The 21,337-nt window shown below is 52.0% G+C and overlaps 11 protein-coding genes across 11 annotated transcripts; 4 read left to right on the top strand and 7 right to left on the bottom strand.

The window, feature by feature from the left end:
- Nucleotides 1–359: 359 nt before the first annotated feature.
- CLAFUR5_20241 (uncharacterized protein) lies at nucleotides 360–1,226 on the bottom strand (the record flags this gene model as incomplete). The annotated part of the gene is made up of 2 exons (XM_059463077.1): nucleotides 360–1,023; nucleotides 1,072–1,226. The coding sequence occupies 2 exons, from the start codon at nucleotides 1,224–1,226 to the stop codon at nucleotides 360–362; spliced, it is 819 nt and encodes a 272-aa protein (XP_059319051.1).
- Nucleotides 1,227–4,928: 3,702 nt separating this feature from the next.
- On the bottom strand, nucleotides 4,929–5,176 carry CLAFUR5_07683 (Ecp39; the record flags this gene model as incomplete). The annotated part of the gene is made up of 2 exons (XM_047906831.1): nucleotides 4,929–5,062; nucleotides 5,119–5,176. The coding sequence occupies 2 exons, from the start codon at nucleotides 5,174–5,176 to the stop codon at nucleotides 4,929–4,931; spliced, it is 192 nt and encodes a 63-aa protein (XP_047763882.1).
- A 2,453-nt stretch (nucleotides 5,177–7,629) lies between these two features.
- On the top strand, nucleotides 7,630–8,445 carry CLAFUR5_07682 (uncharacterized protein; the record flags this gene model as incomplete). The annotated part of the gene is made up of 2 exons (XM_047906830.1): nucleotides 7,630–8,302; nucleotides 8,339–8,445. 2 exons carry the CDS (start codon nucleotides 7,630–7,632, stop codon nucleotides 8,443–8,445), a joined length of 780 nt encoding a protein of 259 aa, XP_047763883.1.
- A 720-nt stretch (nucleotides 8,446–9,165) lies between these two features.
- CLAFUR5_07681 (putative formate transporter) lies at nucleotides 9,166–10,069 on the top strand (the record flags this gene model as incomplete). The annotated part of the gene is made up of 2 exons (XM_047906829.1): nucleotides 9,166–9,815; nucleotides 9,868–10,069. 2 exons carry the CDS (start codon nucleotides 9,166–9,168, stop codon nucleotides 10,067–10,069), a joined length of 852 nt encoding a protein of 283 aa, XP_047763880.1.
- Nucleotides 10,070–10,249: 180 nt separating this feature from the next.
- CLAFUR5_07680 (uncharacterized protein) lies at nucleotides 10,250–10,531 on the bottom strand (the record flags this gene model as incomplete). Its single annotated transcript, XM_047906828.1, has 1 exon — nucleotides 10,250–10,531. The coding sequence occupies one exon, from the start codon at nucleotides 10,529–10,531 to the stop codon at nucleotides 10,250–10,252; it is 282 nt and encodes a 93-aa protein (XP_047763881.1).
- Nucleotides 10,532–11,104: 573 nt separating this feature from the next.
- Nucleotides 11,105–11,796, bottom strand: CLAFUR5_07679 (uncharacterized protein; the record flags this gene model as incomplete). Its single annotated transcript, XM_047906827.1, has 2 exons — nucleotides 11,105–11,346; nucleotides 11,469–11,796. The coding sequence occupies 2 exons, from the start codon at nucleotides 11,794–11,796 to the stop codon at nucleotides 11,105–11,107; spliced, it is 570 nt and encodes a 189-aa protein (XP_047762967.1).
- Nucleotides 11,797–12,762: 966 nt separating this feature from the next.
- CLAFUR5_07678 (uncharacterized protein) lies at nucleotides 12,763–14,535 on the top strand (the record flags this gene model as incomplete). Its single annotated transcript, XM_047906826.1, has 1 exon — nucleotides 12,763–14,535. The coding sequence occupies one exon, from the start codon at nucleotides 12,763–12,765 to the stop codon at nucleotides 14,533–14,535; it is 1,773 nt and encodes a 590-aa protein (XP_047763302.1).
- Nucleotides 14,536–15,283: 748 nt separating this feature from the next.
- On the bottom strand, nucleotides 15,284–15,667 carry CLAFUR5_07677 (uncharacterized protein; the record flags this gene model as incomplete). The annotated part of the gene is made up of 1 exon (XM_047906825.1): nucleotides 15,284–15,667. One exon carries the CDS (start codon nucleotides 15,665–15,667, stop codon nucleotides 15,284–15,286), a length of 384 nt encoding a protein of 127 aa, XP_047763552.1.
- Nucleotides 15,668–16,542: 875 nt separating this feature from the next.
- Nucleotides 16,543–17,181, bottom strand: CLAFUR5_07676 (uncharacterized protein; the record flags this gene model as incomplete). The annotated part of the gene is made up of 1 exon (XM_047906824.1): nucleotides 16,543–17,181. The coding sequence occupies one exon, from the start codon at nucleotides 17,179–17,181 to the stop codon at nucleotides 16,543–16,545; it is 639 nt and encodes a 212-aa protein (XP_047763307.1).
- Nucleotides 17,182–18,290: 1,109 nt separating this feature from the next.
- On the bottom strand, nucleotides 18,291–19,052 carry CLAFUR5_07675 (uncharacterized protein; the record flags this gene model as incomplete). The annotated part of the gene is made up of 1 exon (XM_047906823.1): nucleotides 18,291–19,052. One exon carries the CDS (start codon nucleotides 19,050–19,052, stop codon nucleotides 18,291–18,293), a length of 762 nt encoding a protein of 253 aa, XP_047763551.1.
- Nucleotides 19,053–19,622: 570 nt separating this feature from the next.
- Nucleotides 19,623–21,272, top strand: CLAFUR5_07674 (GMC-type oxidoreductase acuG; the record flags this gene model as incomplete). Its single annotated transcript, XM_047906822.1, has 1 exon — nucleotides 19,623–21,272. One exon carries the CDS (start codon nucleotides 19,623–19,625, stop codon nucleotides 21,270–21,272), a length of 1,650 nt encoding a protein of 549 aa, XP_047763306.1.
- Nucleotides 21,273–21,337: the final 65 nt, after the last annotated feature.

Genomic DNA, 21,337 nt, shown 5'->3' with positions numbered 1-21,337 from the left:
AATGAGGATATTCCTCTGTGTCTTGCGACTTCCAAAGAGGCAGAGGTCCTATGGAACACTGGTCTATTGGGACGATCTAGACTCGCAAAGTGCGAGACGAATATGCCTGCCATCACATCTTGTAAGATCGAAGACAGGATGGGTGGGGCTATGCTCCTGGCTTCTCACGCCTTCCAAACTAGCCAAATAGTTCCAACTCGGCCGAAACTTTCTTCCTCCTGCAAGCCTACTTTATCGCCCGCTTGAAGGTGGAAAACTCCGGCTCATATCTAGTCAGGCACTTAATTCTCTGCCATGGGAAGCCTGTGATGCGCCTGCTTTGGTCACAAGCCAATCCTTTGACTTGCTGTTCCAACTCATCAGTCCTCCAACCAGGTCTCTTGCCATTGACCCCTAGTCCCAAGATCCCAGCGCATCTGGTGGCACAGGACCCTGATCTTGTCCAAAGCCAAGCCGTGCTCGACCAGCCCCATGGCTTCGATGATCTGATATTTGCGTGGCTCAGAGTGCGGAAAGATGCACTGCCAGTATAAATCACGTGTGTCCATACCGTACGTGCACATGCTGTTGTGGCCAGCCTTGATGAAGTCGGTGGTGCAGGCCGCTTTCCGAAGATCTTGCTCGACGAAGCGGACTATGAACTTCTCGATCTGCGAAGCTCGCTCGGGACCGATGATCTTCAACCATGAGGCGGCTGAGCGGAGGAAGCCCTTGTCGAGTCGAGCGCCGAAGCTCGCCATGAACGTGTTGACCTTGTAGTAGATGGGCAGTGCTTCGGTTCTGATCTGACTGTTGACGCTGAGCAGGGCTGGAGTCGATGTTGGTCGTGCGAACCAGCCTGCCCGCTTGGTGACTGCGTCGGGCGGCGCATAGCGGCCGTAGTCGTGCCACTCTTCGCGTGCTTGGGTCTCGACAGGTACACCCCCCTCCGGCGTCAAGACCAGCTCGTAGATGTGGTTGCGAAGCTCGGCAGGCAGCTTCAGCAGTCCTGCCTTCGCCTTGGAGGCCACCATGACCGGTTCCCTGCATCACATTAGCACGTGCTTAGTCGACTCGGCAAGAGACACTCACTGTGCTAGCAGATCGGCCTCGAGTCCTGCTGCTAGCTTGGCTACCATGCTCTCCATCGCGGCGGTCTTGAGATATGGATACTTGTCGCGAAGCATTGATGCGACAATATCGCGCACTTCTGAGGCCACGTTGGCGGCTTCGGTGGTTGCGTCCATGTTGTTGCAGAGTGATGTGGTGCGATTTGCGGATGAGAATGTAAGAATGATGCAGTGTCCGCATCAACCAACCAACCCTTGAAGTTGCCTATAGGCCAGTTGATCGATTGAGCTCACTGGCGCGTTGGTTGATTAGTTGAGGCCTCAGAGCCAACTAGTTGACTGGTTGCAGGGTTGATTAAGGTGAATGTTGTTGTTATTCATGTGATATCTCTGCTGCCTCTGATATAGCTCTTTCTTCAGCCTCTTTCTGAGCCTGTTTCTCATTCACCTCAGCTAGTGTCGTCCACATAGCTTTGCCGTCTACTAAGTCGTTCATTAGCCAATCTTTGAGGGTCAATGAAGCCTCTATCGTGTCCGCCTTGATATTATATCGCTCGTCTGTCACCACCTTCTTGCCGTGAGAGAAAACACGCTCACATTGAGTCGACATGCCAGGTACTGCGAATAGACGATAAGCCAGCTAAGCGACTATTAGATATAGTGCTTCACCTCGATCTCGCTACTAGTCGAGCGGCCGCTTGAGATAATAGTCCTTCAACACCTTGTTATCGTCGCTATACTTAACAATATTGATGTCGTCCTTAAGATATCGCTCTAGCTCAGTCTCTTACCGTTATCGCTTACGGCGATACTAGACGGCCGGCTACTGAACGACACGTGAAGTGAAGTCCTTAAACATAGTAGTCTAGTCTTCGTCGAAGTCTTGTTGTTCGCGTAGCGATAGAGGTAGACGTAATAGTTCTATCGTTGGCTCGTAAGATAGTTCTTCGAGTAGCTCGGCGTAGAGGTCATAGACTGTCTACTTAGCCCTACTGATTTCAGCGGCGCCAATATTAGTCTATACCTGTTCGAAGTAGGTGTGTCGATAGCACGGATATAGGGCGATTACGGCGCGGTAGATTCGTGACCTATCGCTTAGATTATAGTAGTCCTTTAGCTTTACGAACCTATAGTTGAGATAGTAGCGATATCTATCGGTGAATAAGTCGCTATAAGACTCGACTTCCTTCGAACGACGCTTAAGCGTAAGGAACAAGAAGTCTATAATAGGTAGGACTTCCTATACTACGCCGTACGTACCGGACGTTACGTTGCCTTCGACACGCTTCGTAGCCTGCTCGAACGGTAGTAATAGCTCTTCAAAGTGTCTCAATTCTTCCTAATCGTCCGTATCAAGCGTGTCGTCTTTAATAGAGTAGTTCTGTTCGTCTCGGCCGTCGCTACGCGTCCACCTCCTATAGTATCGGTCGATCGCTCCTTAAAGCTTAAGAGCGCGTCTTATTATAGCTAGCGTACTGTTCTACCTCACTCCGCCGTCGCGGATCAAGCGAAGGTAATTATAATAGAGAGAGGTCTATTCGTCGCGCTATACTTCGTTAAACGTCTCGATTCGTACCTCGGAGCGATAGATATAGGTAACGAGGTTATAAAGTTTGCTAATCGCGCCGGCCTTACGCTATAAGGTGAAGGACTCGTCGTTACCTACGAGAAACAGTTAGATTACGACCGAGGAGTGTTGTTTTGATCAGGTTATAGACGCGTTTTAAGCGCGAATCTTCGTATTAGCCTCGTAAGTTAAAGCAGTTCTTAGGCCTCTTATTAGCCGACAGATCTAAGGGCAGTTTTGAACGATTGAGAAGTGTGTTAGGGGTTTTATAAGGGGTATCGTAACGCTAGCTTCACGGGCGTAATCTAAGTATTTCTACTTACCTGCTTTACGTAACTCGTCTTCGAGTCGCTTAAGTCCGTCGCCGAACAATAGAGCGCGGATGACGAGGTTGATTATATATCCGAGGCATCGTAGTCGCTACTCGTGTTCGTCGATAGGCTACTAGAGCGAGGTAGCGAGCGCTCGAATCGCCGTATCGTTATTATCCGTATTATCTATAACGAAGGCGCCTATCTTACCGTCTAGATTAAAGTCGTTTATTACCTACCGCGCTACGGTCGTAATATTGACTCTATTATAATGTCCGCCGACCGGTCGTAATCCGAGCAACGCTGTCTTAAACTACCTATTCGCGTCGATAAAGTACGCTACGACGGCGAGTAGCGATAGATCGTTACTTGTTACCTAGATATCTATACTAAGGTAGACTTTAGCGACGCGCTCGAACTGTTTTACGAGGTCCGGCCGTCGTTCGCGATAGGCCTACTTAAGCTATATTAACACTGTTCGAGCCGCCGGTAGTAGATATTTTACCGCTAGGCTACCGCCGAGTATAACCTTTCGGAGGTTATCGCTTACCGCCTATTCGAAGGTAATGTCGTCGCGGACGATCTAGTTAATAAAGTCGGTTAAAAACTGCTCGGCGGCGAAAGGGTCGAGTTTCTCGAGGTAGGCGGCGATCGCGGTCTCGTCTACTATCGGTCGCTTCGTCGTCGCCGTCGTACGCGACGGTAAGATGCCGTGTTTCGAAAGGAGGTGATCTATATAGCTAGTAGTCGAGCGACAAGCCTATAACTGTCGCGTCGTATTATCCTCGTAGTAGTACCGGTAGAGCTAGTATCTACCCTTCGCCTTACCGTACTCGAGCTTCTATACCTCGAGTCTATACTTAAAGATGAACGATATCTTATTGCCGAAGGTGTTTCTTTTATTACGGAAGCGTAGCACGATCTTATCGCCCTTTAGACGCGTATAATTAATGTCGAAGTAGTATCGCTCTAAGGCTACGACCGTAGCCGGCTCGGTGTCGCTAGTATTGTCGCTAGCCTCCGATTGCTCGCTATCTTCGGTCTATATATTTAGTGTCTCGTTAGCGCTCGATTGCGATAGTATCGGCTGCGTAGGAGGTGGTGTTTCTAGTGTTTTGTTCGCGAAGGGCAGTATAGATTAGGATTTTCGTAGTCGCTTCGATCGCGTAGCCTATGTCGTAGGTCTAGGCCTAGGAGTTTTAGGTTCGATTTGACTATACTGGCGCTTGCTTTTACGAGTCTGTAAAGCTATATTGGTGTGTTGGTTGTGGCATAATAAGGTCGACAATATGGTTGTAAATCCTGAGTCTCCTAAAGGCTCTTCTCCGGAGTGCCGTAAGGTTTGGAGGTGCAGCTTCCGAGGAAGGGCCGCGCGGGTCGGAGTCAGCTCTAGCCAATAGATGCCTGCGATCTAATCTGCGATATCTGATTGACAACGGTTTTGCGGGGAAATGACGCTTAGTGTTTGGGTCTTTTGCTAAAATAAGCCCTGAGAATCACATGCAATATCAAAGATTCACCAACAACACGACTATATAATGCCTGTCAACTGCTCAACTAAGTTGCCTATGATAGCCAGTTGAGGATTGATTAATCCGCAATGGTTGGTTGATTGGTTGAGGCCCTCAATGCCAACCAAAGTTGCAACCCTCAAATCAACAGGCGTTGGTTGATGCGGACACTGGAATGATGGAGTCGGTTTGGAACTCTTTGTGCGACTGGAAACAATGAAGCACGGACTCGAAGTGCCTGCGGCGTATTCACTCCACATCACATGCCCGAAGGCGTCGTATGACTCTGAAAGGGAGAGGGACGTCTCATGAATTGCCCGATTCGCGGCAGGGTCCATCTTCTCATAAGTTATTCTGGACAATACCTAGATGCCAGTACACCAACGGATCCCAGCATAGGCAGCGACTCATATCTCGCCACGATCCGGCTCACTCCTCCATTTCCCGTCCTTCGCAGCCGGTCTTCAAAGCCTCTTATTCCGCCCACCCTCTAGCACGAGGGAACTCCTCCCGTGCCAGAGCCAAAAGTATTCGCGCAGTGCCCATTGTAACACGAAGTCCGGCATGCCTCATCGCCGTTGCAAGCTGTTCGACATGGGCAGTATTGGGAGTCACAGCCCAGCTCTGGAGAGAGTTGACCATCAGCACATGATCTCGCAAAGGTCTTGAAGAGAACGTACCCGCGACGGTGAAGCCGATGAAGCCGATCATGGCAGTGATGATAGTCACGAAGCGCATATTGCTAGTCGTGCTGTGTGGAAGGGATCGGAGTCTAACGACGGTTGGTAGCTTGAGAGTGTGGTAGTGCGCGTGAGATTTTGAGGAGGTGTGAGTGCGAGCTCGTGTGCTTTTGACCGCGCGCTGTAGCTCGAGAACCATCTGGATACGATACTATAACGAGCGCGACGATTGACCGATGCTCAGCATCAAGGTTGTGAAGTCTGACGTCCCTTCATTCTTAAATAATCAAATGGTGAGACAGCTAGTTCTACAGGGGTGCGAGGCGGTGGAATTTTATTGAGCGTAGCGACCGACGAGCGCTAGCCACACCGTAGCGACGTGTGAGCTTGCGAACACTCGAGCGTAGGTAGTGGCGTCAGCGAGGAGGGAGTGGAGCTCTATTACCAGCCCAAGACGAGCGCTAAGCCGCGCTCTTATTGGTCAAATTCAAGTTTGGGGATGACTAATTCAAGTTGCTGGAAACACGTAACCTAGCGAGCTATGCCTGTTGACGAACTCGTATTCAAGACTATGCTAGTATGTCGTAGAGTATACTGTTGGCTAAACTCGGGTAGTAAGTCGGGCGTGTATTTCACGCCCTCCTCGAAGGCCGGGCTAGTCAATAGAGCTCCACACCGCTGCGCTTACTCTTGGAGGTTCACAACCGCCAACAGCACATTTTTTAGAGTCCAGGGACACCTGCGCTGGATCTCCTAACGTCTGGAAACAGTTCTTGCAGTACAGCGTCTTCGTGCAGCGGAGTCACATTCCTCGCCCGAATATCCTAGCGAAACCCAGGATCTTAGCTAATCAGCCGGCGTCGGTGGCAGCGGGCACTAAAAGCGAATGTGACTCCGCTGCACGAAGAGGCTATACTGTAAAAGCCTAAATCGCTACTGCTAATACGTCTGCTAATACGTCTGCTTTCGAAGAATTAGCTGCTTACGTAATACGTAAGTCTTAGGCGCTTCCGACTCGTTCTTACTGTTTAAGAATCGCGAGAGCAGTTCAGATCTCGAGATCCCACCCCTGCAGCTGTCTGACACATTGATTATATAAGAATAGTCTGTTGGGGCAGTGCTCGTACTCAGTTCGAAACGGCCACAAACAGCGGTCAGTTCTACCTTCTACGCGGCGCCTTGAGAGATCTTAGGGGTCTCGCAGCCACTGTAGCTGTGTCAAGCGATGTGTCGAACAATCGTACATATCATCAGTGTGGGAGCCCATACTAGTACCTGCTACTATGGTCCCTCAGGTCAACGATCAAGATAATCACTATGATCCGATGCAAAGTCACTCCAGAGCCATCATGTGGGCAGAACAGATTTACCTGCATACCTGTATCCATCAGCTTCACATTTTCGTCTCCAAACCCGACTTCGTACTGATTTGGAACGACCATTCGGTTAAACTGCGATGGAAGCAGTTCTAGTCTGCAAGGCTGTGAAAATGGCTCGGAAGCATCAGCCGGCTACGATCGGGCTACCAGACTTGCACTCTTTTCGCGAAAGCGCGCTTTCGCGTGACACGCTCAATCATGTCGGTGTCGTATCGTGTCTCCACAAATGATAGTATGACAGCCGTGATCGATGCCTCTCTCCTGTTGCTTGGTGTGCAATTCGACTGTATGCAGGATTTCAGACAAAGAAAACTGCACATACTTGGACAGCATACGCTGGCCTAGAAACGTCACACAGCAAGGCATGCAAGGAGAGAGTGTCAACTTGTCAAGTCGATTGTTTACGAGTGCGAGCTTGATGAGACGACCCCAGTCGCTTCGTAGACGTCCTTGAGCCCAGTGAGCGGAGATCAGTACTGTAATCAAGCTTTGGCATCGGAATCAGGAGACATCTCAGATGACAGGAGGAGCACCCCCGGATGTCCATGCTGTCAGGACTGCTGGAGAAGGTAGTATTCGCACGGCTGGTGCTGGACCGGAGACGTGGAATGGACTAGGAGGGTTGAGTAGTGGCAAGCTAGCGGAGGGGGCAGATCAACTGGGTATGCAGTATTGATAGGATGTGTTACGGAGGCCCCAAGACGCACAAGTGTCATAGATGTTGAGATGGTGTTGACGTACAATTAGAAGACGAAGGAGAAAACGGACGAAGTGGTTAGAACGCAAGATCTGTAATTCACTTTGGTCACTTTAAGAGTTTGTTGCGCGTCGTCGTGCACAGTCGCACGTCGTGCACAGCCCAATGAAAGTCAACTGTTGCCTAGGTGACATTAGTCGATACTTGATTGAGTAGGCCTAAGTTTAGTGGAGGTGTGCACGACGTGCGACTGTGCACAACGCGCAACAAACTCTTAGCTAGCGCGGCAGTCCATCGGACCAATTGCAGCCGAGCAGGGTCGCATCCCATGTCTCCTTCTGACAAGCCGGCTTTCTGTTCAATGATAACAACACTCTCCTGAACGCGCAGTCTGCCGCACCATCTCACGAAGGTACTCCTGGCACATACGCAAACATGGCATCTCGCAACAATCAGCCCAAGGTCATGTCTGGCCGCCTGGCTGGCATGAAATTCATGCAACGAGCTGGCGGCAGTCCGACCACGCCCAGCACACCCAACGAGCGACCCACGAAGAAGCAGCGATTGTCGAACGGATCAGCACTCAGCACACCATCAACACCGGTGGAGGATCAGAAGCGCGCGGGAGAGGTCGAGCGCGAAGGCTACAACAAGGGCGAAACGAAGTGGTATCTCAGTTTCCAAGCACCACCGGCAACAAAAACTGAATCACCCCTACGCATTGTGTCTGCAGGATACTCGGCGCTAGATAGTGGAAGACGCGCGCAAGAGACAGATTCTGACGAGGAGGAAGGCGAAGACGACCAGCCAACACGACCTACACTTGCAGGCCGCAGAAGTTTTGGCAAATTCAACAAGAAGATCGAGAAGCAGAACAATCCAGACGCAGAAGATTCGGCAGCAGAGGAGGATGAAGAGGAGGAAGAGGAAGATGCGGAGATTGAAGATGACCCGACCGGTGTCAAGGCTCTGATTGCGCAAGGCAAGAAGGAAGCTGCAAACCGTGTCCGCGCTGAGCGCAAAGCGAAGAAGGCAGCGGACACTGCTGAAGCGCAACGACTGGCGCGAGACCGTCGAGAGAAAGCTGTCAAGCTCAACAAAGTGACAAGTATCTCATCTGGAGGCGGTTGATCAGGTGCCCGAGCATCACCAAATGCGGCCAACATGACTTGTCATACCTGTGGCAATAAGGGCCATCTCATGAGGGACTGCCCGCAGAAGAAGCAGCCCAAGTCGAGATTGTCGTACTAATCGCATCAAGGCACGACTCACTAGATGCTCAACGTGCTCGTGTGCTATATGCAGCGTGACCTTCATAGCGGACTACTAATATGACAGGTTAATGCAGCCTTGTTCCCGTGTGGATTGGTTGCGGTTTGGCGTCTGCATCAAGCTATACCGTGGCGAAGGATTTGCTACGATGAATACAATGGCCTTCAAGATCACATAGCCACAGGATATAGCTGTGTTGCTATAACAAAACAGGTGAGCTGCTATACCTGCATGCCTGGGCAATTTAGCATCGTTACGTCCTCCAATGGGTTCGTTAGTACTCAACAGAGTACGCACGCCTTTGTAGCTGTGTCTTGTTGACATTGCTTACAATAGATTAAGATGTTGCCGGAGCTTCTTGCCGGCAGGCCTTAGAAGGTAGGCGCTTATCAGTACTACAGCTCCCTTTCCGAAGAGTCGATACTTTATCATCATGGCCACCGCCACGCACCAACTATTCCTCATAATCTCACACAGCACTTCTGTAAGTAGACCACCGGCCTTCATATCTGCTACAGCATCCCTGCTGCCACGCGAACATGGAGCTTTCGGGTTTGTGATGTCATTTAAACGTACCTGCTCCACCTCACCTCTTTCACACAACAGCACTCCTCTTCCTAAAGATCACATGTACTGGTGCAACACCACAGTCCAAGTCCAGCCTCCAAGCGAACACCACAATCAAAAACTCCGTAGAAGATGGCTCCCTCAACCGGCACCCTCCCACCCCACGAAGCAGCGCAAGCAGTCCTCCGCACCGGCCTAACCCACCTCGCCGAACCCCTCGTCGTAACCTTCACCCAGAACCTCTACGGTGCCATGTGTCTCTCCTCCGGCGGCCTCTTCTCCATCCTCGTCCGCGCCGGCTTCGCCGGCTTCGCCTCAGAAAACAACCCCGGCATCCAACGTCTCCTCCAAGGCTTCGCATTCCCCTTCGGCATCGTCCTAACCTACACCATCGGCGCGGAGCTCTTCACAGGCTACCCGATGTGGCTCACCATGGCGGCGCTAGAACGCAAAGGACGCCCTCACCAGTACATCTACGGCGTCGTCACGTCCTGGGTGGGGAATTTACTAGGGGCTTTGCTGTTTAGCGCGTTGTTCACGTATTCGACGCAAGCGATTAGTGAGGATCCGTGGAGGAGTGCGATTGTGACGCAGATTACTGAGGATATTGTGGATTTGTCTTGGCATATTATTTTTTTGAGGGCTTTTGGGTGTGGGTGGCTTGTTACTATTGCTATGTTTTTGGGAACGCAGAATCAGGATGGGATTAGTAAGGCGGTTTGCTTGCATTTTCCGTTTATGATTTCGGCGACGGCGAGGTTTCCGCATACGGTGGAGTATATGTAAGTACTGGGAGGTGGTGTGAGGATCGTGGATGATGCTGATAGTGGGCAGGTACCTTGCGAGTACTGGAATGATGCTTGGGGCTCCGTTGAGCGTTGGTGGCTTCTTTTGGAAGTGTTTGCTGCCGATTACGCTCGGAAATATTATTGGTGGGGGATTGTTCACGGGTGCTTACCTGTGGTGGACGCACATTTGCGGACAGAAGAGGGAGTATGAGGGAGCTGATGGCAATTTGCTGGATGATCACGAGTGAAGACATCCTTTGAGCATGGGTTGGGCCACAGCAGATGGGCTACGTGAAGTGGTATGGCGAAGCATAAACGAATTCTGGGTGTGCTAAGCTACCTAAACATCACAGTCTTGAATTCCTACAACATGGAATCTGCACCAACGGCCAAAGAAAAGGTCCTGGTTCCAGAAGTCTCCCCTCTTGTCAACGAAAGCCTCCAGGATTCAGATATCCATAGTTCCTGACATTGCCCCTCTGCATACCCATCCAGTGTCTTTGCATGTCATGGTAGAAGATCGGACCCGCGCGACCTTGCCAGGAGCCTCCATACCCGAGACGCGCTGATGGGACGCCATGGTAGTTTGGACCGTATTGGTTGTAGAGCCCGCCGTGGAACTCCCGGTCCACTATGAGGTCGTGCAGACTACCGTGTCTGTAGGCTCCTCGGTAGTTGGAACCGCCGCGGAAGGGTGGGACGCGGCTCATTGTGGTGTGGTGCGTAGAGGGTTGTTGGTGTGAGATTCTGGTTTGTGGAGGGTAACCTGTGGTCAAGTCAAAGTTTGTCAGGTGTGCGTGTTATGGGCGTTCTTGAGAGGTGGATATCAGTTGGTAGAGGACGAAGAGAGAGGACAGGATGTCTAGCTGGTAGAGATCATGGGCACTGAAGGCCGACAGCATGGATCACACGAAAGTGTGGCGCCGAAAGGTCGACAGTGTGAATACCGTTGCCTGTGGGACGCATGAATATCGGTTGCTACGAGTCGAAACGGTGACGAGATGTGCGAGAGCTTTGTTCCAGTATTCCCTGAAGCTACGACAAGGCTATGGCGCGCATCATCTTTGCTAGGTGGAATGTCTCAAGAACACGCGGGAGGCTTTAGCAGCGGCACCGCAGTGTGGCCTCATGCGAAGGCTTTTCTACTTGAACGTAACGCTTCACAATTGCTCTTCTCATGTCCCCTTCCAACCCGCCACCTTGACCTTCATGATATGGCAGTAGACTGAGTATCTAAGCGATATCCAGCACCAGCTACTGCATCATTAGGCACGAGCATCGTATCATAACAGAAAAAGCTCACACGTACCTCGCATGCACGGAAATGGTGTCGTGCCACGACCGAGGAAACCGCCAGCCTCAACGACCACGTCCTCACCGCGCATAGAGTAGTGCTTGAAGCGTTTAGCGACACGCAGCAGCTGCTTGTCGACATAGCCTTCTGTGCGCACTGGTGAGGCTGGACCTGTCTTGAAGAAGTACCGGGCGGTCTCTTCTGACAGTGCAATGCTCTCCCCTCCCAGGTCTGTAGCCTCGACTCGACATTAAAAACGCCTCCGTCGAGGTATCCGACCTGGTATGCTTCTTCGAGTTGTCAGTCGCCGCAAAATTGTCGTCGGCTAGCATCAGCAAAGAGGAGATGCTTACCAATGTTTGGAATATTATAGCCCTGCTTCAGATGAGTCCCATAAGGCAAAAGACCCGCGCCGTTCTGGCCAAGCATGCGAGCTGGGAGACCATCTGGACGCATTGCTATGATGATCGGCGGGAACCCTCCAGCTTCGGCGGCGTCGAGTAGACCTTGGATGCTGGTAGTGGCCTTCACGCCCTCACCCATCGGATATATGCGAGGCTGGGTCCGATCCTCTCCTAGAGACGGACCAGTCGACAGAGAGACTCGAGGACTCTTCTCGGCTGCGACTCGCTCGGCCGCTTGAGTCTCTTCGGGTGTGGGCATTGGGTATGTGTTGGGCATCTTGGACTCTATGCCGGCAATCTGCTGTGGATGTTGTTGCTCGTTCGTAGTAGGAAGAAGAGAAATTGATGGTGCAGCGTTCCGAAAAATGTCTTAAGAAAGTTTTGGGAGCAGTTCCAAGCGTGACGCGCTAACTGGATCAACTCCACTGCCAAGGCCACACTGACCTCAATGCGCAGTGAATGATCATGCCCGGCGGCTTTTGCGGAACATCTCATCGTCAAAATTGCAGAACAGCCTGCGACTGTTTGGAGAGATCAGACGACCTGCATCCGAAGAGCATGGTCCTGTTTCGAAGGTAGGCTGTCCGCTCGTACAGAACTTGCCATCAGTCACCACTTGCAAGGTGGTCAGTATAAGTGGGCATGGTACTGTGTATATCTGCATAGTGCAATGGCCAGTACGATTTGTACACACCGAGTGGCGCTGCTGTATAGAAGGACATTGCCTGCGTGAAGAAGCATGGTGGTAATGTCAGAGGATAGCTTCCAGTTATTACTAGGCGCACAACATTACCGTACGTTTGCTAGTCTTTGCTGCTATCTACGCCCCGCGACAAACAAGACCGCTGGAGATCAGCCTCTTGTAACCGACCCTGAGATGACCTTGGGTGATCCTATCCACTGGAGCTGAGAGGTGTTAGGAGCCAAGCTGGGTCCATAATTGCGGTAATCACAAGACTGGTGGCAGATTCCCCAAAGTGACATTCCAGGGAAGGTGGCGAGACAGTCGTTGCATTGTTGGACTCATCGGCTACTACCTGGACCGTCTCTGTGATCGCCCACACCGAGCCTCATCTAGCAGGCTCCACTTGTTACTACATGGCATGGACGCTTCTTGAAGAACCCTTATGCTATTGACATGGCCAGAAAATAAACAAGTCCTTCTAGTCCTGCTTCGACGTGGTATGGGTATATAAGTAAGGATCTATCCGAGCATCACCCTACCTGAATCTCCACATTGATCATGCAGCACAGTAAAGAGCGCCATCCAGGCATGCCCAAACAACCTCGCGAAGTGGAAAGCGCAACAGACACATTACCAGTGGTTGATGGTGACGATCATGACGAGCAACAAGTCTCCGTTCGTGATCTCACAGCAGGATCAGAGCCTGATCTGCTTGCAATTTTGATGACACAGCTTTTCGACTGCGAGCAAGAAGAGAAGACTACCCTTCAGCGCCACACATTTGAATCACAGCGTTTCAAGCCTGGAGCTGCAAGGATGGATCCCCAACAGCGTGCCCAACAAGCCGCGTTGGTGGACAAGATCAACGGCGAACTCACCGAAGTCAGGCAGCGGAGAAATCACATCGGAGAGCAGCTCACGGTACTACAAACTAGAGACCGAGTAGAGGTGCGCAAATCATCGAATGGCTGGCATGATAGACTCAAAGACTGGGAAATTCGCTCGTCAACATCGGGTGGCCCCTCCTCTTCCCATGCGACTGAACGGCCTGTAGCTGATGTAACTCTTTGGCCCCAGACTGGGTCAGTGCCGACTTCTTCGACTGTTGGTGGAGTTTACGTACCTCCTGCGCAGAGCGGTCTAGGTCCTAGGCAAGAAATTCGAAATGGATTACCGAGCGCAGCCAATCAGACAGCCGTCGAATCTGGAGGCATCGAAAAGAATGAAGAAGCGAGAACCACCTCTGTTGGCGCCAACTACAGTCCGGGTGCCGATGAGTTCGCTGGATTCTCGACACTGATTGCTGAAGCCAAATCTCGGTTGCTACATTATACCAATAGGACTATGATTTCGTACGAGGAATCGAACATCACTCGTCTACAGACCGAACTGGATGCCATGCAGTTTAGGCATCTCAAAGCTCAGACACCGTCCCAGCGACTGCTGGATGCGGGACTCACAAGCCAGGACTTGGCTCGACCAAGTCCCGCGGGAAACATGAATGAGGTTCAGGCAGAAGAATCTCTTATTGCTGCATCCACAATCGACAAGATCAGACAAGCTGTGGACGGTATCGAAGTCAATGGAGATGGCCTACAGTCCATTGGTCAAGCGCGTTCCTCCAGTCCCCTGGTGACTGGAATTGCTTTGGACTTGGCCAATAAACTTCAACAAGTCACGACACCTATGTCTCTGAGTGGTATAGGACCAACGCCAGATGAAAGACCATCACCTACAGGGTTGGTGGACGACACTCAGATCTACCGGCAGGTCGCCGAGCCCGCAGCTGACAGGCCAAATGCTGGCTCCTTCGAGAACGAGAGTGTTGATGGCGGTCATCCAGGGCCACACAGTGCAAAAAGGGAGACCAGTCCTCACGAAGACTATCGTGAAGCTCCGCAGGTCATGCGTCAAGCCAATACAGAACGCAGACAATCGCCAGAGGACGATGAGAGCGAGACAGAGTGGCAATCTGCACAGAGTAACTTTGATGAGGCCTCAAGGAGTACCATATCTGTCGCTTCATCGGCTGATCAGGCCGAAGATCGTCATGCAAACGGTCCTGTCACTTCTGAGCCCCCGTCCACGTCAAGAACTACGCCGCAGGCAGTGCATAAGCCTGGCGTCTCTCTAATTCCGGGCCTCGACACAGACACAACCTCAGGCGCAAGGGACAATCATCGCACTTCAACTCAGCGTAAGGAAGATGGGCGCAGGCGGAAGAAGCTCGCATATGACGCACAGATGAGAAAGGAGGCGCAGGAGGCAAAGAACAAGCAGGCGAGACTCAACGAGAAGGAGAAAAAGAAGAAGGGCAACCAAAACAAGTGAACGTAGGTGCTAGATGACATGACATGATGACATTCTCTCAATCTGAGCGAGTTCAACCGAGCTTCGTAAGATAAAAGCTGACCTATGCACCCCGTCTCTGGACCTTCGGGCAGAGGGTACCCTGCTTCGATATCACAGTGCTTGCTCTCGATGATGCCAATGGAAGCGATTGACCCTTTCAACGTCAGTGGAGCTTGTTCGCGAGGGATTCACACAACCCTTGTGAGCACAGGTTTCCTCCCCACACCCATGCCAATGCTTATAAGCGCCTACAAGAGATGTCCGGTTCGCTCTGCATAGAGTTAGCACCTTTGACTAACCTCGACGTGTAGTGCCTGTGTGTATTATACCAGTACCGACGAGCTCTTTAGTAATGCAGTGCAGCGTAAAAGCTGTTCTACGTGTTATTTGTCCCAACATGGCAGCAAACACGCACCGTCTGCTCGACGTGATGTTGGAATCTTCATAATCGGCGAGCAACTATATATTCTCTCTGGCGCATGACTTCCTCATCAAAGTAGCATAAGATGCCAATAACTGAATGGAGATGGCGCTTCGTAATGCACGCAGCCCCGACCATGTCAGTGTGATCTTTGCAAGGCATGGCGGGAACATGATTGGAGTCATGAGAGACATGAAGCGACAGTGTACCTCGTGACTCGCATCCTCGTAGTAGCGATCAGTATGACTCTGTCAAGCGAGGTGGCTCCTGCATTATCATCCACAGCGCAATCGACAGTGCAGCTGATCATGGCTCCCCGAATCGATCTCGACTGACGAGTAAATTCAGGTCAGCCAATCTGTCTTCCTCGAGTTGTACATGCTTGACACTCGCTGCTAACCGCATTTGCGAAATGGTGAGATGGCCGCTGTCATCGTACGGCACGACTTCCAGACCATGAAACAGCGTCGCCAGGGTAGATGGCTTCCAGATTGCTTTGCTGTTGTCTTCGGAGAACTTCATGGTCGTGATGAGGAATATAAGGCACAGCGTGATCATGCTGACTGGCAGCAGGATCCAGACCCATTGGACAGTGATGCTCGGTGCTTGAGCATGCACGGTGCCGAATACTGTTCGCGCACAGTCTCCTTGCCTGATTTCGGAGGCCATGCTTCTGGCAAGGTCTTCCATGGTCATCGAAAGGTTACCATTGTGTTTGTCAACAAACATCGCATAGGACTCAGCGTGAGAGACATCGTAGCCATGATCAGTGTCGCCCGTCGTAACCATCCAACCAGCGAGCAACTGACCTAGAAGTCCAGATGTGACGCCGTGATCTACAACATTTGACCCACAACCGGCCGCCAGGGGAAGTATTGTTTGAGCTCGAGGGACAATCAAGGTCGGCGCCGCCTGCATCTGCCTTAATTCGCAAGCGCATCATCTCGAGCGTGCCATTTGAGGGTTCTGCTGCAGGGCAAAGGTGTGTAGATGCTTCGGGCCCCCAATCAGACCGATCGACTGGCGGCTCTCTTGCAATACGCCACTCGCGACCTTGGTGAAAGGATATCTGACAGCACACCAGTGCAGTGAGCACTGCCACGCTGAGGGAAGTGGAAGTAAGCAGGACTGCAAGTCCTCAAGACCTTTGCCAAAAGATATGGCTGAGAAGTCAAACTAAAGTGCTGTTAGTTGTCAAAGACCGCGTGGTAGAGTTCCAAAGAGTCCGAGAGCTTGTAGTCAAGCGGTCTTCAGCGGGACAAGACAATCTTGCTTCAAGCTTTTTGCCGGGCGGTAATCGATATGTGCAATGCTGAGACTGAGAACCACCCTCGAGAGCTCGATTGGTGCATTTTGATTGCGCTACTACCCCAAGGTCTGTGCATGCGCTGCATATGCCCAAGCTTTCGTACACAGGCCAAGTACAGTTCCCGGATGGGCACGCGAAGCTGGTCTGGCTTTGGTAGTCGAAGAGTCCGCGATACGCAGCGCGTATCAACACGGTGTTGTTGCATCCAGGAACGCCGACTGTGTGGTTGATCAGCATCAAGTCGTTGCAGGTTGAATTATAGCATCCCCAAGCCATCATTCAACGCGGCTTCGTATCTGGATAAGGTTGCACCAGTGTCATCGATTGAAGCCACACTAGTAGTAGCAATTGCATCGGTCACATCTGTAACGCGGATACCATAAGAAAGTAGCTGCTGCGACAGCGGGTCCATGACAAGCACGGCAATCGTGATCAGCGCGCCAAGTGACGCGATCAGAGCACGACCTTTCAATCTCCACAAGAGTTGTAATGCTCCCCACGGATCATAGCTTGCATTGTCGAACGTTTGAAAGTCCGACAGTTGCTGGCTTCGCTGCTGGAAGTACACCCACTTGAGTTGGCTTATGCCTTCGGATAGCACGACGTTGAGGAAGAATCGACACAAGGTTGCCAGTAGAGCCACAACGGAGTTGGGTCGTAGTTGCCAGGGTAGCCTCCAATCTGAGAAGGTTGGCGCTGCTATGAGAAAGCCGAGCAGAGTAATGAGAAGTAATGTGCTTGCCATCAATGCGCCTAGTTCAGGCAGCCAAGCTCGGAGATGCTGAGCGACGCAACGAGGATATCGTCCTTGGGTCTGCTTCTTTTCCATATTGGACTCGTCCTCAGCTTGGGTAGGAGACGAGGTCCTGGAAGATGTTCGCGAGGCCATGCTCATTCTGTAGGAAAGCGGAAGGAGATTCGCATTCCTGTTCCGAACGTGAAAAGTATTGTTGCGAAGGTGAGGTACGAGACATTAGCTTTTCGCCCTTCTGATCCATTGGCAAGCTTCGCGGCCCTTCGACGTTTATACAGTACGCAATGAGACATGAGATGAGCACCCTCTTCTTACATGATCTGTACTTGCACACAGCTCGCCTTTGTTGCGAGCCACCGGTCAAAACAGCCTGCCGTCAATCGAGGGCTTGTGTAGTGCATGCTTTCTCGCGTGTCATCGAAGGTATGTTTCGACAGACGCAATGTGGTCGCTCAAGCATCATTGTGTAGCTGCGAGCCCGGCCTAGCCTCTTCTGGGCCATGCAACGTGCTAAAGGCGGTACTTGCATCTGCGATTTACGCAGTAGAACCTGCCCATTCAGATCAAAGCCGCCTGAAACCTGCCAAGTTTGGTGACTGTGCATGCCACTGCCATGATTGCGAACTTTGCTGCCTCATTATCACATCAGGTGGAGCTCGAGAGAAACCATGTACTTCCAAACATCAAGTCGTATTGTAACGCTCCTGGTCTGAGCCTGATAGTCATCGAAGTTAGAAGGTACCCTACACCAGCTAGTCACGACAGAGCTATACTCTCCGAGCACTTGTCGTCCATGGCCGGGGATGGTTGCGCAGCAAGTTTTTGTCAATCGAAGTGAAAGGGTCATATTTATCAGGGAGGAAACTGAACTTCTCGAAAGGGCGATACGTGTCTGCCACTACCGCTGATGGCATACTCTATCTCCGGTTCAGACGCTCGCTGGCCGCTCGTGTGCTGTGGTGTGGTGTTGAAGTACTGCTTCACTGAGACCCGCCTACATAACACGATAATCAGAGTCCAACACGTGCGCCTGAGAAGGAGGTAGGGCATAATGCAGATAGTCGCCGTGTCCGGTAATCATGTCCCTCCAACAATCGAGGCTGGACTTGAGTTAAATGATGAGCAGGATTGCGTCGCGTACACCTCCCTATACTCACGCAAGCAGGTCGCCGCAAGTCCTTCAGCAATGTGAAACTCCGTCAGAAAGGGCCACTCACCCTCTCTGCAGCGACCCAACCCTAGTCTTCCAATTACTCAAGATCGTCAGTCCAGTCACTGATCCGACTCTTGTCCTGTTCGCGTGCCTCCCAACGTCTTGCAGCCATGAGCAGAATGCCTTCCTCCTTCGCCTTCAGTGCTTCCATCAGCCTCGAGTACTGGCGCCAAATAGCATCAATCTTCTCGTCTGCCACGAACTCCCACGAAATCACCACCGAATCCTTGAAAACCGGGTGGCGTTGCTCGTCGCAGAAACCCATGTGCACTGTGACCTGGACAGCGACCGAATCACAAGCAGACCCGGAAGCGACCAGCATGTTGCGCCAAGAGGCCTCGGGTGCGCCGAAGCGTTGCTTGAAGGTGTTGTAGTCTTCTTGTAGGGCGTTGTACTGGGTGTCTTCGTACTCGACATCCTGGTCGAAGAGCGCGATCTCGGCGTAGAAGGTGAGGCGCTCAGGCTGGGATCTGCGCATGGAGCCATTATCAACGGTGTCCAGATCCATGCGCAACTGAGCAAGCAGCCACAGAGCGGGCGAAGCGCTGCGCTTGATACTTTGGTTGGGGGCGTTGGCAGTCTGAAGCCACATGAGCCTCTGTAGCTTTGCAGAGCCCTCGATGGTAGCCTTGAAGCTCTGATTGACACGAAACGCGCGGAAGAGTATCAATGCCGGTTCGCTGAGCTCGTCGTTGTCTGACTCTTCGGGGACGGCTCCCAGCAGGATGAGCTCGAGTAGTTCTGGTATGGCAAAGACCTTGGCGGCTACAAGAGCTGAGGCTTGTGTGGGCTTCGACATGGTCGCCGACTTGCTGTTCAGATGTTAGGGTTTGTGTATTGACGATGCTCTCGACGGACAGCTGTAATGGGCAGTAGTGGTGTTGTCGATGGGAGGAAGTGCAGTTTAGGGTCTCGTTATTTTGAGAGTGGTGAGAATTTGTGTCCCGCTTGAAGCCGCACTCATCACGTCTTGCTTCGCACGAGCCATTGAGAGCGTGACGCCCGCAAGAGGTCGACTCTGGAGAAAGCACTTGCACATCTTCCTCTGTGAGGTAGAGGAGTGCAGGTCTAGGAAGCTGCTAGAACGCGAGACCAAGCTGCGAGTTTTCCCGAGCAAACAGGTCCATGTCTACTCTGGGCTGAGGGCGCAAGTCAGTCCCCTACGCTATGAATACTCTCCTGGCATGATGCTTTCTGACCATTGGCGATCGATGACCTGAGGTGTTGCGAAACTCGCACATCGGTCCTTCCCGCGGCTGAGCGAAGGATGCGAGCTGAACGCAGAGCTGACCGCAGCAACAGCGCCTGCTCAATCGTTCATAAATACCTCTGTCCTGTACCACGAGTGTAGTCTTAACAACTGCGTGCAATGGCGAATACACAGACGTACGGCTACATCATCGCAGGTGGCGGAACGGCAGGATGTGTTATTGCGTCTCGTCTCAAGCGAGCACGACCAGAACTCTCGATAGCAATCATCGAGCGTGGTCCAGATGAGCGCAACCACCCTCTCGTATTGAACCCGCTTGGAGTCTCGCAGCTCAGAGATATTGGTCTCGATTCGATATACCCAACAGAGCCGCAGTCATACCTGAACGATCGTCGCATCGAGCTCCATGCCGGCAACATTCTCTCTGGCTCGAGCGCAGTCAACTACGGCGTCTGGATGCGTGGCGACCGCAAGGACTATGACCACTGGGCAGATCTGATCGGCGACCCACAATGGGGATATGAAGGGCTGTTTCCGTACTTCAAGCGGTGCGAGTCGCATTACGATCCGGAGGGCGACAGGTCGCAGCATGGCTTTAATGGGCCTCTAAAGAGCTTTGCAGGCCGGGAGTATCCATTGCGCGGCCAATTCCTCGATGGATTTAAGCATCTCGGCATGCATGAGATCAAAGATGCAAATGCTGGGTCCCCGCTCGGGATAAGTCCATATACAGAGAACTGGTCACCCAAGCGACAGCCTTCAGGTCTGGCTTATGACTTGAGCGGTGTCGATGTTGTTACAGGTGCAACGATCAAACGAGTGTTGCTGGAAAAGCGAGCTGGGCGAAGTCCCGTGGCCACAGGCGTTGAGCTGGAGGATGGACGGCAGATCAAGGCGAGCAGAGAAGTCGTTCTCAGCTGTGGTACATTTCGCACTCCGCAAGTGCTGATGCTATCTGGTATTGGGTCCCCGGCAGATTTGAATAAGGTGGGTATCCAGAGCATAGTGGAGGTTCCAGACGTTGGCAAGAATCTATGGGATCATCTTTGCTGCTTCCTCTGTTGGAAGCTCGATCCTATTGCTGCCCAAGAAGGCCTGGCTGTTGGGAATTCAAAGTTCATGTCGAACTCGAAGTATCTGGAGGGCTTAGCGTGCGACTGGATGGTCATCGACAAGCTTCCAGGTAAAGAGCTCCAAGAGGCTCTACAAAAAGACACCACGGGCACAGAGGAAATGGACCAGCACCACCTTCTAGTTGACCGTGCTCACTACTGGCTGACCTCATTGTATATGCCAATTTCGCTTGGCGAAGGTTACGACGTCGGTATGGATGGAGAGCATATCTCGATTGGTGTATTGAACTTCCAGCCGACCTCCCGCGGAACAGTAACATTGCGCTCTACCAATCCGAACGATCTGCCATTGATTGATCCGTGCTACGCCTCCACGCATCACGATCGATGCGTGATGAGGGCGGCCACACGCAAGATGCTGTCTCTGGCGCAGGCTCCCAGCCTGAAGCCAATCATCGTCGGCGAGCGACCACCTGTGGGGGGCAGGGCAATCAGTGCAGCGTCGAGCGAAGAGGACATCAATGCACGTATTGATGCATGTGCCACGACGCTCAACCATGGTGCAGGTACAGCTGCCATGGGCAGAGTGGTGGACTCCGAGCTACGCGTGAAAGGTGTTGAAGGTCTGCGCGTGTGCGATGCTAGCGTACTGCCTGCTCCAGTGGCAGCAACCATCCAGGCAACAGTGTATGCGGTAGCAGAAAAGCTTGCAGACATGATCTTGTCAGGTCCATGATCGGGAGCCATGCGACAGCTAGCGGCGGGCTGACCGAATGTGGGAGGCTGCTCAAAATAGGCAAT

This window comes from Fulvia fulva, chromosome 6 (assembly GCF_020509005.1).
Source record: "Fulvia fulva chromosome 6, complete sequence".
NCBI lineage: Eukaryota > Fungi > Ascomycota > Dothideomycetes > Mycosphaerellales > Mycosphaerellaceae > Fulvia > Fulvia fulva.
Note: the sequence above shows the minus strand (reverse complement) of the source record. Positions and strands in the feature narration are given on the sequence as shown.